The following is a 16787-nucleotide window of genomic DNA, read 5'->3' as shown; positions in this document are numbered from 1 at the left end:
AAGATAGGTCTAGATGCAGGAATATGAGTAAAATGTGGATATCCAGTAGGGCTGTGTGAAACACCATCATTTCATTTCAATGCCCATTTTGCCCTTTTGAAGGGTTAGTGTTTCATTTTGTTATTTCGTTTTGTTTTGAAGTACTGTTCTGTTTCATTTTGGCAAAATTGTTTCGCTGTTTCGAAGCGTTTCAACATTTCACCTATAGGCTATAATGGGGAACCATGAAAATGCCTAAAACTGTCATTTCTTGCCTGATTCAGATAAAAATTGCAGGGATGGTAGCCCCTTCTGAGGGCATGACACCTGCTAAGTTTCAAGGAGATAGGTGCAGAGGTTTTTTGGAAACTGCACCTCAAACTGTTCAAAGCAAAACTCCTGACACTTGCCAGCAGCTATAGCCTCCTCTCATCCAGCACTCAGATCCAGGGACCTGCACCATGGGAGGGCTGTGCTGGACTTCCTCCTAGGGGTGCAAGCCCCTGGATCTGTGCACTGGATGACAGGAGGCTGCCGCTGCCACCTGGGACCAATGCTGGGCGCCGCCTGCACCCAGCACCAGGAAAGTTTGATGCTGCCACTGGTCACAGGTGGCAGAGCCAGCCTCCTGTCATCTGGTATGCAGATCCAAGGGCTCGCACCCCTGGGAGGGCTGCCAGGTAGTGCTGGACTCCTCCCAGGGGTGCAGGTCCCCGGATCCATGCGCTGGATGACAGGAGGCTGCTCTGTCACCTGGGACCAGCACTGGGACCAGCCCGCACCCAATGCCAGGGAAGATTGATCCTGCTACCAGTCCCAGGCAGCAGAGGCAGCATGCAGATCTGGGGGCCCACAGCCCTATGGACCTCAGCCCAGCAGTGGGAGGCTGAGAGAGCCAGGGCTATGTTCCACCTCCTGCCGGCAGGCTGAGCTTGATGGGGCTGGTGGAGCCAGTTGGAGCACAGCCCGGCAGTGGGAGGCAGGGAGAACCAGGGCTGTGCTCTGCCCTGCCTCCTGCCACTCGGCTGCTTCAAAACTTAAAACGTTTTGAAACTTTCAAAACGTTTTGAGTGCCCTCATTTTGATTCAAAACTTGTTTTGAAGCTTTTTGTTTTGTTTCAATTTGTCTGTTTCAAGCTTGAAATGCATCAAAACAGCCTCAAAATGAAACATTCAATGAAATTTCACACAGCCCTAATATCCAGATCTAAGATAATCTGCATTTACTGTCCCCTGTAAAAGAATAAGAGGAAGTAAAATCTACTAGTATATTATGGAATAACTGACAGAAAGAAATATTAAAAATCCCTTGTAGAAAATAGAAAAAAATAATAACAGCTGATGACACATTTCATTAATATCTTTGTTGATTATTTGTTCTGCCCTTTTAATACATTTTCAAATTTATAACATTAGGGGAGTGGTTATGGCTAGACAATGCTGCAGTAGATTTTGTCAACTGGAAAAAAGGGGAGCCTTCAAGTAATCGTTCTGATTACTGTGTGGAAATATCTGCCTCATCTGGGTACTGGAATACCATTCCCTGCTCTTCCAAAAAGAAATCTGTTTGTAAAAAAGCAAAGAGTAAGTGATATGTTTATTCTTTTATATTGATGCTTATGGTTTTATTTTAATGGTCAGACCACAGGATATGTATTGTTTGAGTTGTCTAGCTTACAATATTTACAACATTTTCCCTCTGCTGTTTATCATACAGTACCAAAAATATATGTATGTGTACATAATTTAAATACCACATACTCAAAGACCCATTTATAAACATGTAAATATTGTATAAAAACATTTTTGTATTCTATACTAAACTGTCACAAACCACAGTTTATGTTAAGTAACTATATAATTATTAACATGACAAAGATGGTATTTGCTCTCAAATGAAATATTTGGTACAAAGAGAGGAAAGGGAAAAATAATCAAAACAAAGCAAGTTAAAAAAATGTTAAGTAAAGACTGTAAATTTAAAACATGTTTGGAAAGCGATAAACAGGCCAGTTAAATGCTGTTCTACAGTTTATGATATGCTCAGAAATATATTGTAGTAGGCAAGCTCCCCAGCTTTCTTTCCATAGATGAAATAGGTGTCTTGGCATTTTATTAGTACATGTAAGTAAGCAGGATATTGGCCCTTTCTATGCTGCACATGCTTCAGACTTTTCTATAAAGTTATACTCTGAAAGCCATGTTAAAGAATGTTCAAAAAGTATCTAAGGATAACCACAAATCTTTGAAAATGCTTTAAATGGCTCTGTGATGCTTTTCTTCCATTTTTCCTACTAGCTTTAATTTTCTCCCTCCAGACAACAGGAATTACATTTAAACAATTTTCTTGTCTGCCTCCTATTGTGTGAAGATACAGGCTGTACTTTGTTCAAGTGAGGTGGCCGATCTAATTCTGGATAAGTAAAAATAAAATGAAATCATTGTTCAAATTCCTGTGGAAACCTTTGGAAAGCTAGTAAAAAAGGTTCAGTTAGCACTCATTTTTTATGTTTTATTTCTGTATGATTCAGGGCCATCTGCTTTTGGCAGGAAGGAGAAATAGAGAAATATCATGAGTCGTGCTACTGGGTGATATTTCTGACTCAGCTCAAAGAGCAACATTGTACAATGCTTTGATTTCCTGTCCAGTTTTGCAAACCACAAAGGTTCTGAACTTTCTGAGTTTCACCAATTATTACTCTCTTCTCCTAAAAGAACTGAAAGTCTCCAAAAGCAGATAACAATTTCTCATGCAAGTGACGTCGTCGGGTCTTTATAAAGGAGTTCCTATTTTAGGGCAATTTTTTATTTTCTCTCAGGAGGTCAGAATTGAATGTTCTTTTTCATCACGAGCATCCTGGAAAGCATTACATCAGTGCTGACACACGATTGTACCTTTGCAATTGGTTGGGTCTGGTCCTTTTAGTGCAAGTGCAAAAGTCAGTGATGGAGCAAGGAGCGGTCTTACACAGGCTGTAGTTACACATGCATTTCAGAACCTGCATTAGGTGGCTAATAAGTGAATGCTGCACCATCCTAACTTGTGGTATAGTAGACACATTTCCTCTGTGTTCCTATATATGCTGGAATATGCTATCCCTCCCAAGATGCGATGCTTCATGGTACTTCTAAGTCCTGTCCAGGACAATGCCAAAAGGATGTGGTCTGCTTCTGCACATGGTTTAAGGCAATATTATACTGCCAAATGTGTTCATGGATTCAGTCTCATCTAGTTTCTATCGAAATGCTCAGTGTTAGAGGTGTTAATTTCAAAAGACTTTCAGAGAGCGCCCTCATTCTACAGCATAAAGAAACTGCATTAGAAAACTGTCAGCTGATATAAAAGAAATGTGTAAGGATGGAGGTTAAGAATGCAAAATTTGTGTGCTGTGAATACTACAGCACATCAAATAAAAACCTGTCTTGAATAGTCTGGGTATAACATAGGAAATCAGGTCATTTTTTCATTGTTCAATAAGTGGGGCCAGCTGCTCTCTTATTCTAAGATCTGTTCAGTGTAGCATATATGGGCAAGGAATGGGGAACCATCAGAAGCCTGCTATGTCAGGTTTGTAGGAGAGTTGATATACAAGCCAATTTGGATAACTTGACATCCCCAAGACCCCTACAAGTGAATTCTTAAGCAGGACTCAACATCTTTGCACCAAGTAATACATCAGGGAGAGAAATCAGAAGAAAGCAGGGTGGGCCACTGGCTGTTTTGTGGGGATTCAAATTAAATATACATTTAAGCAGGCTTGAAGACTTATCAGAAGAATAACAAATTAAAATAACTCTGTGCATAGAGAAAGGTCATTTAAGCACATGTCTGACGTTAAATACAGTCAGACCTCGATTTACACGGTGGTTACGTTTTTGAAAAAACACTGTGCAAATAGAAATCATGTAAAAGATACCAAGGGTCTATGGGAAATAAGGGTTTAGGTTCCAGATGTGGCTGATAATTTGGGTGATAAATGCCCGTGTGTGCACGCAGCTGCAGCGCAGCATGCAGGCAGTGAGGAGCAGAGCCCAGCAGCTTGGAGAGCTGTGTGTAGTTGGTAACCCTAGTGTGTTGGAAGGGAAGGGGTGTGGAGAGGGCAGATCAATGCCCCCCCATGGTGAGGGAGAAGTGGGGCAGGAGCAGACACTGTCCAGCTGGGGCAGGGTGGGGCAGGCACAGGATGGAGTCACAGCTTGTCCAGGGGGCACAAAGCAGGTGGCTCTCACTGCTGTGCACACCCTGGGAGGACACAGGGGTGGCGTATGCCCCTGGATCTGCATGGGGCGGGGGTGGGCAGGCTGCAACTGTGGGCTGGAGCCAGGGCTGAAAGGGGCTCTTCTTGGTGGGGGCTGAGCTGGGCTGGGCTTGCGGTGAGTGGCAGCAGCACTGGAAGGGGGTGGGGAGGGCTGCAGTGACATTTGGGGTGGCTGCAGGCTCCCCCATAGCACCCTCCCAGTGCTGCCACCACCCACGCCAACATATGAGCACCTTACCACATGGTGAAAGAGGCAAAGGTTTACTATACATCAGCTGTACCATGATAACTGCCCATATGTATGAGCTCTCACCCCAGGCTAAGTAGAAGCTAAGCTGTGGTACTATAGCCTCAGTGAATGAGGGGTTAACTACTCTGAATTAGACTTCATTTGTGAGTATCTAAGAGCATGCACATGGGAAATTACTGCAGAGTAGCTGATGTACAAAAAAACTACTTCCCTTTTCACTGGTAGTAAGTTGTTCATCTCTCTAGACCTAGTGAAATCAGTGGGACTATTCACATTGATAAGTATCTTGCTGAGTCAGAGTCAAACTATGCTTTGTATATTATTTCATTATTAATCAAAATGTAAATAAAACATATCTATCACTCAAGTGGTTTTGGTTCCATCCTAATGAACATCAAGTTAAGACAGGGGGGCAGTTAGCTTTTTTATTATTTTTATTAAATCAGTGAAAATACAGAAAAACTTCTTCGTACCATATGGGTTTTATTGCATATTTAGGTTTAAGAATAACATGCAGATATTGCAGTTTTAGACAATATGTGTTTCTTTTTATTTGGCAGCTGTTGACATTGCATCAATCAAAAATCTAGCAAATGGTAAAGGTAGGACTATTTTCTTGCAAATAGCTTTAAAATGAAACCCATATAAGATCATGTTTGTTTATTTTGTTTTCCAATATAATTACTTTTATATAAACCATTGTTCATGTTTTATGAAAAATGCTAAATATGAAAAATGTTAAAATTTCATACATATTAAGGCAGGACTCTCTTCCTCCTGCAGTAAGAGTGAGTTTTGAATTAATATTTTTGAGAGAGAGAGCCTGACATTCCTTTTTTCTTCTCCTTCCATATTTGCAGTTTTCTGCAGTCAGACTGTATGTGTGTTAATTTTTAAAAGTATTCAGAAATAAAATACTGTCTTGCTTCTCTATATTCCTGATTGTAGGTTAACCAGTGAACCAGGGGCCTAAGCCTACAGCACCCTCAGTCTATAAATACTTATAATCATAGAATCATAGAAAATTAGGTTCGGAAAGGACTTTAGGAGGTCATTTATTCCAACCCACTGCTCAAAGCAGGACCATCCCCAACTAGATCATTCCAGCCAAGATTTTGTTGGACCAGGCCTTAACATATATATATATATATATATATATATATATATATAATGACTGCTATATTGCCTGGGAAATATACAGAATACTTTGCACTTTGTTCCACCTCTTAAAGCTGGTCTTATTGGCTAAGTATAGTCAGTTAAAAAGCCTGAGGCAGAATTGATTCAATCTTTGCAAGTTAGTCTAAGCTTCATAGATTGAACTGATAAGCAAGTGAACAGATATTCATTTTTGAATCCTGAAATTCAGCCATATGCCTGCAATGGCCCAGGCCAGAAGAGGAGGGGCACTAGAACATACCTCCCTCCTTGGCTGGAGTAGATTGCTTGGGCCAAGGCTAGCCCTCCCACCCTGCCAAGTGCAGGGGAGGTGTAAAGCATTGTGGGGGATTGTGTGTTAACTTGAATCAGGAGGGAATCTGGCACAGAAGTTCAATAAACCAGTCCAACTTAAATTAATGAAGTCTGATACTACATCCATCCAGGGTTATGTTAAACCAGTTTCAGCCATTTTGAAAGCAGTCTATGTGCACTGCACTTCTGTTGTGTAACAGAATTTAACTGGTTTTCAATCACTTATACAAGTTTATGTGTAATTTCTATCCCTAGCCATTATCACTCCACCTGGCAAGAACACTTCACTGGTATAATTCTAATGAACTAAGTACCCTTATCTAAGTAGAAAGATTACTTGAAGTTCCTGATTTATGTCAATGTAAATGAGTAGAAAATCAAGCTAATAATTTTCTGAAGCTGCAGCCTAGTACTTATCACAGTTGTTGACTAGTAATTTCTTTACATTTATTTACAGAAGACAAAATGGATGAGGAACCTGTCCAAAGAAGAATTTGGATACTGATTATTCTGGTCCTGTTAATTTTCATAGGAGTGGGCATTATGATTAACAACTTATTCAAAATAAAAAGGCTGAATCAACTACAAATGAATGTGCGCTCCAGTAGCATACTGTTAGAGCATAGTGGTGCTATAACAGAAATATAATTGGAGAAAATAAAATCTTAAGCAAAAGTTACATTTGCCTATTGCATTCTGCACATTTGTATACATACTAACTGAAGCTATTCCTTCTTTTAAACTACCACAAGAAATTCTCAAACTGTTTCACAGAAGTAAGATTTAGGGCCTTGCCATATGGAATATTTAAGATGTGTTAACTACATATAAATCTACACATTCAAGCAGTAAAACTTGCTTTGTGTGATCCTATCATGGCAATGTCACAACTTTTTGGGTGAGGAATATCTACAGATCCTATTAAGTAACACGTATTCAGCTATTGCTAGATTGCTTCTATGAGTTTAAGTCTTCTGTATGGTGCTGGGGTTGGCAATGACAATCAGTTGATGCAGTGCCAGAGCAGGGGCAACAATCAGCTCGTTGTCAAGCTCACTTCCCCCACTACACCTGAGTCTTAAACTAGTGCTGGGACTTGGACCAACAATGAGCTGGTGTCTTGATCTCCGCACTGCTGTGTGTGTCAGTCACATTTTTCCCAGCTCTTCTATTTACCACATTTGTCAATAAGCCATACCATATATTTTCCCTTAGGGCCTTGCCACAGGGGACACTGGGCATGTTTTTTATTTAGAACATGGTAAGCATTAGCATGCCATATTAAAGGTTAGAATGTGTTCTACACAGTTTCCTGGTAATGCTTACTATGATCTCCCAGCCCACATACTTCATAGTGAGCTCAAGCCTCTCAATTTTTGCCAAAACTTGTTCATTATCCAGAAGGAATTTCAAGCTTAGACATATGGGGCATGTCCAAATGAGCACTGCTAATTTGCAGTGCAGCAGTTTTTTGGATTGTTGTTTTTTCTGGGTGGGGCGGGGGGTTGACACTGGGAGATCCCAGTGTCAAAAAAAACCCGCTGCTAAAAAAAGTGATGTTGTGCATACAGCAGCATCGTGCACCACCAGAAAGGGAGCCTGGCTGGCCAGAGCCATATTCTGGCTTCCAGGCAGGGTCTGAGCAGCTGGCTCAGTGCTGCTGCTGCCCCAGGAGGCCCCCAGGATCCCAGGTAAGGCTGCTGTGGCTAGCACAGGTGCTGGCCTTAGCCTCCTCTACCCCACCCAAGTTACTTTGCTGAGCGCCATAGTGTGCATGCACGGGCGTGGGACAAATAGCAGCTGCACAAATATGCCCCGTTGCTACTTGTCCCATAGGAAATGCATGTCTCTGCATTTGCGTGCTGGCTGGGACATGCCCATAGTGAGCATTCCCTCAACAAATACTCCACAGGCATCCTATCAACTTCATTCCAAAGAACTGGCTGTTGGGACATAGGCTAACGAAGGAGTATGTAAGATTGTTGCAGTGAAGATGACTTTGGGATATATGAAGTTACATGAATACTTGTTTTTCATCTTTGTTATTTCAGTGTTAAAATAAACCACACAAGTATTGATTTTGTAAAATGTGATGTAAACCTTATTAAATTCATGTTCATAGATCAATATATTAATAAGTGAAAGTGAATGTTAATTGCTTTCCTTCATTTGTGGCTTCAGCTCAAGTTTTGTAAAATAAATATGGCTGCATATTTTTATTGGTCAAATTTTTATGACATTCTATGAGTATTAATGTTTTTATCAGCTTGAAATTAACAATATGTAAATATACAAAATAAAGTATGTATTCCTTAGATGATAATATCTTATTCCTTAGATAATAATACTTAAGTACTGAAGAACTTAGCATGCAGAGATACCACATAGTTTGTAAGCAAGGGGGTAGGGAACTTTTATTTGTGACAAGATGAGCTATAACCAAGAGTCCACAGAAAGCAGATGCTGGATATACTTGTTTTAAAACAGAAAAATAATAATAATTTTAAAAGTGCAAAATAAAACTGTCTTGGTGAAGTCTTCTTTCATATGACTTGGTTGTGAATGTACTTTTCTGACTTTTTGATTAGTCCCACGCTACAGTATCCCTTGAATTCAGATGCTATGGGTAAGGTACAACATACTGGGCATGCCTACACGTACATTTACACCAAATTAAACTTACTGTGCAGTAAGCAGACATAGGCCATCATCTACACATGCAGGCATTAAAACACATTAACACTATGTGTGGACTGACTTGGGACTAAACTGAGTCCAAAGTCAGTCCCCACACACAGTGTTACTGCGCAGTAAGATGTCTACACATGTGTTACTGAGCAGTTACTAATTGGGCGTAAATTTGACACCTGCATAATGCAGGTATCAAATTTATGCTCAAGTTAGCATAAGCCACCATATTTACTGTGCACTACAGATGTGCACATGTAGACGCCCTCCTGTACTATGCAGTAATTTTGGTTACTGTCCAGTAAATGCACACATGTAAATGCACCTACTCAACACCTCATGGTAGCAGACAGCCTTCCAGCCATAGTGGCTTATTTTACCCTTCTGTTTTCTATGTCAGATTTAAAATGGCCTGTCTGCAAGTTACAGGAGAGACCCTGGGCATCAACAGGCCTGAGGATAAGACCTATAAACTAGAAAATTCCTCAGACCAGGGACTACGCAGGGAGGCTATTGATCTGTATGTGAATATCCTCATACCAACATGTAGCTGTCATATTAAACTAGTAAAGACAACTTTTTTTACCTTCATAAAAAAGGGGTGTTTGTGCTTATTTGAGGAAAAACTTAATGGGACTTTTAGTTTGAGGTTTTTGTCATAGGAAAGGGGGAAAATACACTCAAACAGATCTTTATGCACCCAGATCTGAGTTCTTTTCCCCTACTTTAAAAGAAGAAGAGCTGCTTGAAACAGAAGCATGAATGAAACAGAGCCAAAGATGACTGCAAACACATAAGTGATATAATGTCTCTTAAAGAAGAAGTAATATCTTACATAAGTTATAGATAAAGGGGAACGGCTCTTTTAAATTCTTATATAAAATCATGTGTATTCTTGTTAACAGGAATAATTGAAACAGGAACTAAACCGTATTATACTATCTGCTTCCCACTGAAACAAATAACAATAACATTATTTTCATAAGGGAATTATTTTCATAAAGGATAAAGGAAAATGATTACTAGAGGGTCAGATTATTAAGTTTATGAATGAAACACCTCTGTAAGACTTTTGGTACCTGGCATGAAAATCCATCCTTCCTGTAGCAGTCTGCTTCTTATAGGCAAGTTCTGAGGTGGTAGCATAATTTTTAGATTGAAACTTCAGAAAAGTGCTTTTTCTGAAAGACGGAATGTACTTCCTCCTTTGCAGCATGTCTTGCAAGCACTGACTACAACTGGGAATTGGTCAAAAGTAAATAAAACTTTTCAGAAGAAATTGGCAAAATATTTATGACCTTTATCAAAACAATCTGGAGTTCAATTTTTTTACCCTGGTCTACTTCATATGCTTATTTGCATTTTCTTTAGGGATTCAGCTTGTCTGCTATACATGAAAAAGAAATGTATCTACTCAACTCACTTATTCTTTGAACAAAAGGTATATTTTCTGAAAATGTATAGGTATATCAAATAATAACATGCTATACCTTAATGTTAACATGTTATGACTTAATGTTAAGGGAGGCTCTTTAAGGCCCCCAGCAGATATTATTTGCAGCAAGTAACAGGTAATTTTGCTCAATAGAAACTGTTGCTCCATGTGACCTGATTCATATTCATAGGACTAACTATCCAAGGGGGAAAAATGTGGCTTGGTAACTTACTTTGCTAGCGCTTGCCCGCAACAAGAGCTGAAGAGCTGCTGGCACCATTCGTAATTCCCCCTCCCTCACCTCCAGCCTTCCACTGTTCTGCTAATGAGAAGTAGGCTCTGAGCTTGCCAGTTGAACTCCCCCTGGGTGAAGCAGCTGCTTCCCCGGCACAAGCAGGGGAGAACCTGTGCAAAGGTGAAGTGTGGGAAGGGGAGGGGACTGGTGGGGCTAGAGGAGAGGCAGTGAGTCATGACTTTTCCTTTTTTGGCATCCTGGAGCAGCAGAGTTTAGCATAAGTCACAGGAAGTTCCCTTGCAGGAAGGAGTTGGGGTAGAGGAGAGAGCTGCCCACCTGGGGATGCTGGAGGACCTGGCCTAACTCTATCACCCTATGTATAACATTCAAATTGAAGCATGATGCAAACAAGCTGCAAAGATGTTCTACATTTAACAAGTAACATCTTTGTGACTGGATCAGCATTTTTGTGGCTTGTTCTTGGGTAATAAATTGCTTGAACAAACTTTCCAATTTATTTCTCCATTAACACATTAATCATGCTTTAAATGTAATGTTTGCCAGGGTCCAGGAGTTGAACATTTTTTAACAGAATATCAAAAGCAGGCAGGTTTCATAATTATATCCATATCAAATGATACACAATAATCAATTATATATCAGTAACTGGGAAATCTGAAGGCTCCCATAGCAATACAAACATGGTAAAAACCATTCTATCATGAGGGTAAAACAAGGATAAAAACCATTTTAAAATGCATCCTCTTTCATTCATTGAGTTGTATTAACAGGAGTGCTGCTTGAAAATCAAGGGAAGTGATTCTCCTGCTCTTTTTGCCTCTGGTGAGGTCTCACCTGGAGTACTATGTCCAGTTTTGGGCTCCACCCTTCAAAAAAGATGCAGACAGATTGAAAAGAGTCCAATGGAGTGCAACAAAATGTTTAGAGCTCTGGGAAGCAATATTTATGAGAAAAAGCTGAAAGACCTAGGATAGATTAGTCTGAAGAAGTGAAGACTGAGGGTGTTAGGGGGTGGGGAATTTGATAACAGTCTTCAAATATTTGAGGGGAGATGATAAAGAGGATGGAGATAACCTATTCTCTATGGCCATAGGAGACAGGAGTCGGAGCAATGGCCTTAAACTGTAGAAGAGGAAATTTAGGTTGGACAGTAGGAAGAACTTTCTAACTATGAGAGCAGTCAAACTTTGAAACAGGCTACTTAGAAAAAGTGTGGAATCTACATCCCTGGAAATTTTCAAAAGCAGGTTCAGTGGACACTTGTATGGGATGGTTTAGTCAGAAATGATCCTGCCTGGAATAGAGGCAGATTTAATAATTATATCCTTGAGTAGAGGGTTGGACTAGATGAGCTGGAGGAGCTGGCTGCTAGTCAACTCCAGTGGCACCACAACCTCAGCCAAGTGGCAGCCCATTTTAAGGTAAAACATCTCACTCTCCAAGCAGAGAAGAGACAGTGTAGGAAGGAAAAGGAGAGGAATCCCAGCCTGCAGCCTACTGTCCAATGCGGAAAGACCTGCAACTTTTATGGATATATCTGTGGATCAAGAAATGAATTCTTAAGTCACCTCAAGACCCACCAATCAGCCATGGTAGAGATCCTTGAATCAAGGGATTGTTTGATGATAACAATGATGGACTAGATGATCCCATGAGGTTCCTTCCAGACCAACTTTCTTATAAGTGCAGATCCTATTCTCTGTGGCTTCAGGGACAAGACTAGGAGTACTGGCCTCAAAGTGCAGCAGGGGATATTTAGGTTGGATATTAAGAAGAATTATCTCACTATGAGAGTGATTAAACATTGGAACAAGCTGCCCAGAGAGACTGTGGAGTCTCCATCCTTGGAAGTGTTTAAGAGTAGGTTAACTATCCACTAGACTGGGATGGTTCAGGTTGAAATGATCCTGCCTCAAGCAGGGGTTGGACTGGATGCCCTCCTGAGGTCCCTCACAACTCTAGTTTTCTATGGTCCTATGATTCAGTGATAAACGTACAGCAATATAACTCATCTGTATGCATATGGAACAGTTATACTGTAATACCTAGTGGGCACTCTGAAGCAGCTATTCTATATCTGCCCCCCACCTGCTGTAATTTTTCCCATTTTTTTTATTTAGGGCAGACAATTTATCTCCATTAATAGACTCATTTGCTAAAATCACTTACAAAAAAGATGTATTTTTATACATCTGGGTAGTTGATGCATCTGAGTTATCCTGGGACAATGACCATGAAGACAAGACACTAGTTTTACCTTGAGATGAAGTAAGGAAGGTCAGGATATAATAGTTTATAAGCTCACATAGTTTACCTGGTGGTCAAACTGAAATGCTTTTTTTCATTTTGTTTTCAGCACTATAGAGCTTATACAAATTATTTTTCCAAAGGTAAAAAAAAAAATCCTCCTTTTTCAGTAGTAAAGATAAGGCCTGTATCCCATTTGCTAATTTTCTCTATTCTTACCAAGTATTTATTTAAGGTGCAACACTCAACTTTAAAGAAAGGGCACACCTTTGCTCTTTTTCTCTTTCTGTTCCCTGCTATCCTCATTTGAGGTCTGATTGACAATCCCAAATCTGACCCTTTTGTGCAATTTAGTTTATTTCCAGAGGTGGTATTGAACTGTTACTGCTTTATCACCTACGTTTCTATGGAAAGAAACCTTGACCTTGGAAGCAAAATTTGAACTGTATATTCATGTTATTTCAGAATGATACATGTGACAGGATATTTCCTTATTTAGAGCCCTGAAGTCTCTCCTCATGCATCAGCTTTTCAAAACTAAGGCAGGCCTATCAGCTTATTTTAAAATGATTTTATCAACAGAAACTCATTTCAGTTCCTCTCTTAGTGAAAAGAAAGAAGGAAAGGAAAGAAACATTTGTGATGAGTCTTTTCAGGTTCCTGGGTTTTCTTTCTCTCATTTATTCAGCTGTTCAGCTATTTGGTAAGTACCTGTTTTGTGTCCCCTGTAAAAGTGGATATGAAAGTGCTTCTCCAATGTTTTTTTTCTTTGGTTACTTTAACACTGGTGCAGTCTGGTGATACTGCAGCCAGTACTCATTTTAAGTGGAATGGCATAAAGAAATGTGACAGAGATTCTTATCCAGGTATGTTGGTCTCCTTGGAAGGAAGGAGAATATCCCTACAACTGGGAGAGGCAGGGCATAAAGGGCAGAACAGGACCAGAAGCAGGGGCAGAGGAACAGAGCTGTAGTCATGAAGACTCGTAGTAAAACCAATTGCAATCAGCTATATGGAAAGAGTTTGGTATCAGCAGGATACCCTCTGCTTGTTTAGATATTTCAGTGAAAAAGGAGACATGAAATTGTGTGTGTAAAGATGTGATATAAAATTGTGAGACTACAGGGATGGGTATGGGGCATAATTAAGGTTTTATGTGAAAGTTAACTCTGAATAAAAATACTAAGGCAAGATCATGGTTGGCTCTGCATAAGTGTGCTAGGATGGGGACAGATCACAAAGAGTCTTTCCCATATCATTCAATTCAGGAGCCACATGAAATAGCTGGGCAGTACTGGCATATTAATGCTGCCAGCAGCACTTGTTACCAAACAGAGTAGTTTCAATGAGCCACTAAAGGATAATGCAACTGAAGCCTGAGCTCCATTGATGTCCAAGGGAAATTATTACAATACCCCACTGATAATATTATAGTCTCCCAAATACACTAGCTGGCACCAAGGCCAATATTTTAAGCATACTTCATGAGTGCAGGAAAAGAAATAGCCATTTACAGTTAACCATTTCAGAAGGCACAGCAGGAAAAAAGTAGATGACATGATTTATAATTTTTACTTCATGCTTAGAGAAATGCAGTACAGAGTGTCTTCCACTCTTTGCCAGGTGTATCTAAGGCAGGAGATAAGACATACTTTATGTATATCATATGGTGTGTCTAAAGAGCATAATGTAATGCTGTGCTGAATTACTCTGAAGGGCCTAACCTAGACACAGGGAGCAGTTTAGCACTCTGACTGGGCTAATGTATCTGCCCCCAACAACACTTATTAGGGTGGGCAGTACACAATGTTAATGCAGATCTGGTACCCAAAATCTCTCTTTCAGTGATATGTCAAGTATCTTTGCATAACACTGCACTGCAGTATGCAGACTTCCCCATAATGTTCCACATACTGTGATTTGTAGCTTTAGATGGACTAATGTCTGATGGTATAACTAATAAAAGACTGATTGCAACTACATTAAAGAAAGGGATACAAACTGGGCAAGACAACAAGCTACTTTTTGGCAGTTTCTTTCTCTGTTAAATAAGAAATTTCAGTGTAGCACCCTAACACCCTGATCCAAAGAAAATACAGAATAGCAGAACACCTTTTGTACTGAATAAGATAGATGACCCGTGAAAGAAAAGCTCTATGATCACATATTTACAGAATGCATTATAATATATACATATAGCCTGTTTCTAGTTCAGAAATATAAAATGTAATTCTAATGCATAATATACCAGATGATGATAACAGGTTGGTACAATGAAGAAATACCATAGTTCCCTGAATCCAAGACAACTTTAAATTTTAGACCACCCACCAATTATTAGATTCAATAATTGGAAAATTAAGATTTGTTATTATTTTCCATGAATAAAATCTAATTATTGGAGGGTTGTCTTAAATTCATCCCCCAAAACAGCAGTGGGGGATGAGAGCCCAGATCTGCCTTGCCCCCTGTGCCTATCTGCCCCTCTGCCACTTGTCTGCCCTCTTCTCCCAGTGCCTGCCTCGCCACCCCACCCCACCCCCCACCTGCCATCTCAATGCATTCATCCTCCCACCATTTATCTTCTGCATGGCTCTGGCTCTGGGGCAGTCAGCACTGACAGTGACCCCCAACCCAAGCCTGTACGAGCCAGGCAGAAGCAACAGTGGCAGCTCCAGGCCTGCCAGAGGGGCCAGAGCCAGAACTGAAGGTAAGCAGTGGGTGGGGAGGGGCAAGTGGCCAGGAGGGTAGGCAGCAGGGCAGCAAGGGTGCAGACTGCATGCTGTTCCCCTCACTCCCCCCACACCCAAGCTGTACACCATGGGTCTCCCCCAGTGAGAGGTCCCCCCCACGCTCCCCCTACTAAGAGGCCCCTCTACCACCAGGAGTCACTTGACCCAAGGCAGGCAGCAGCTCATCTCTGTCTTCGGCCTTGAGCCTGGAGCTGAAGCCAGAGCTGATCCGCTGCCTGCCTGAGCTGTTACTCAAATCTAAAACAAGGGGTTTTTCCCCACCATGTTGATTGGGGAAGAAATTTCTTCTCGGATTCAAGTAAATATATAAAGCTTTCCTAGAGGTCTGTTTGAAAGCCTGCTTGGAAGAAGTCTTTTTCAGAGGGATTTAAGAATAAGGTCTCTTATAGTTATGACATGTTTTAAAATCTGGTATAATGTAAATCACTGTTTCTTCTTAGTGTGCATACTTGATTGTTCCTCTATGCCTGTCTGCATGAGTTATTTCTGATTTTCCTCCCTATTAACTAGGCTTTGTGAAGATGCTACCTTTTTCACTGTAAGTGGGACTTGAACCCTGATTCTTTTGATGTAGGAAAAGGTCCATACTTCTTTCAAAACACAGTATAACTACAGTTTACAGTCTCTGCTACCCTCTCTTAACATATTCATTCTTCTCATTTTGTTTTGCAGATAATGAAATCTTTTTAATATATAATGAAGATAATAAGTACTGTGTGCAAGCTCAGAGCTCTAGCTCAGTCATAACTGCTCCTTGTGATCAGAATGCTATCTCACAAAAATTTAAGTGGGTCTCTGTGCACCAAATTATGAGCCTGGCATTCACTTTATGCTTGGCAGTGCCTTCAAAGAAGGAACAAGTACAGGTATTTTTGTATCCTTGTAATAAGACAAGTCAAGTCCAACAGTGGGAATGCAGAAATGAGACCCTTCTTGCGATCCAAGGAGAAGATTTGTTTTTCAGCTCTGGCAGCAGAACAAAAGAGAACATCATGCTGCACAAGGGTTCAGGTGTGAAGAGTAAGTGGAAAATCCATGGAACCTCAGATGGTTTATGCTCTTGGGGATATGAAGGTAAAGTTTGCAAGTTAATCCTTGTATTCTTGTTTATTAATTTGTTTATGTTCCCACTGGGACTTCAGATGAGCGAAAGTACATATAAAGATGAATGGAAAATGCATAAAAAAGTTTAAAATGACATTCTCATTAGTATGTTAAAGAAATACATATAAGTTTAAATGCTGTAAGGTGGATGTACACTGGTTGGATCATTGTGTTCAATGAGTAGTCATTAGTGGCTTGAAGTCTAGTGGGGAGGATATACTGTGTGGGGCTCCCTAGCGGTCTATCCTGTCTACAGTACTGTATAATATCTCATTCATAGATGTTAGGGTTGGAAGGGACCTCAATAGATCATCGAGTCCAACCCCCTGCATAAGCAGGAAAG

General features: G+C 40.4%; 2 protein-coding genes across 6 annotated transcripts in view; both read left to right on the top strand.

Annotated features, from left to right (window-relative positions):
• LOC102376958 (macrophage mannose receptor 1-like) overlaps positions 1–8490 on the top strand; it is an 80054-nt gene extending 71564 nt beyond the window's left edge. The window contains exons 26-28 of the mRNA XM_014522277.2: positions 1396–1563; positions 5049–5090; positions 6419–8490. Coding sequence (XP_014377763.1) covers positions 1396–1563; positions 5049–5090; positions 6419–6609 — 401 coding nt within the window. The 3' untranslated portion in view covers positions 6610–8490. The remainder of the gene's footprint in view (positions 1–1395; positions 1564–5048; positions 5091–6418) is intronic.
• A 4662-nt stretch (positions 8491–13152) lies between these two features.
• The window catches only part of LOC102376713 (macrophage mannose receptor 1-like), a 90363-nt gene continuing 86728 nt past the window's right edge, over positions 13153–16787 (top strand). For all 5 annotated transcript variants that reach the window (XR_001358440.2, XR_003095254.1, XM_014522276.2 and 2 more), the window contains exons 1-2: positions 13153–13290; positions 16013–16414. Coding sequence is in view for 3 of the 5 variants with exons in the window: in XM_014522276.2 (XP_014377762.1) it covers positions 13230–13290; positions 16013–16414 (463 nt within the window). In the remaining 2 variants the exon portion in view is untranslated. The remainder of the gene's footprint in view (positions 13291–16012; positions 16415–16787) is intronic.

The sequence above is a fragment of the Alligator sinensis genome, unplaced genomic scaffold, assembly GCF_000455745.1.
Source record: "Alligator sinensis unplaced genomic scaffold, ASM45574v1 scaffold234_1, whole genome shotgun sequence".
NCBI classification, from domain to species: Eukaryota; Metazoa; Chordata; order Crocodylia; family Alligatoridae; genus Alligator; species Alligator sinensis.
Note: the sequence above shows the minus strand (reverse complement) of the source record. Positions and strands in the feature narration are given on the sequence as shown.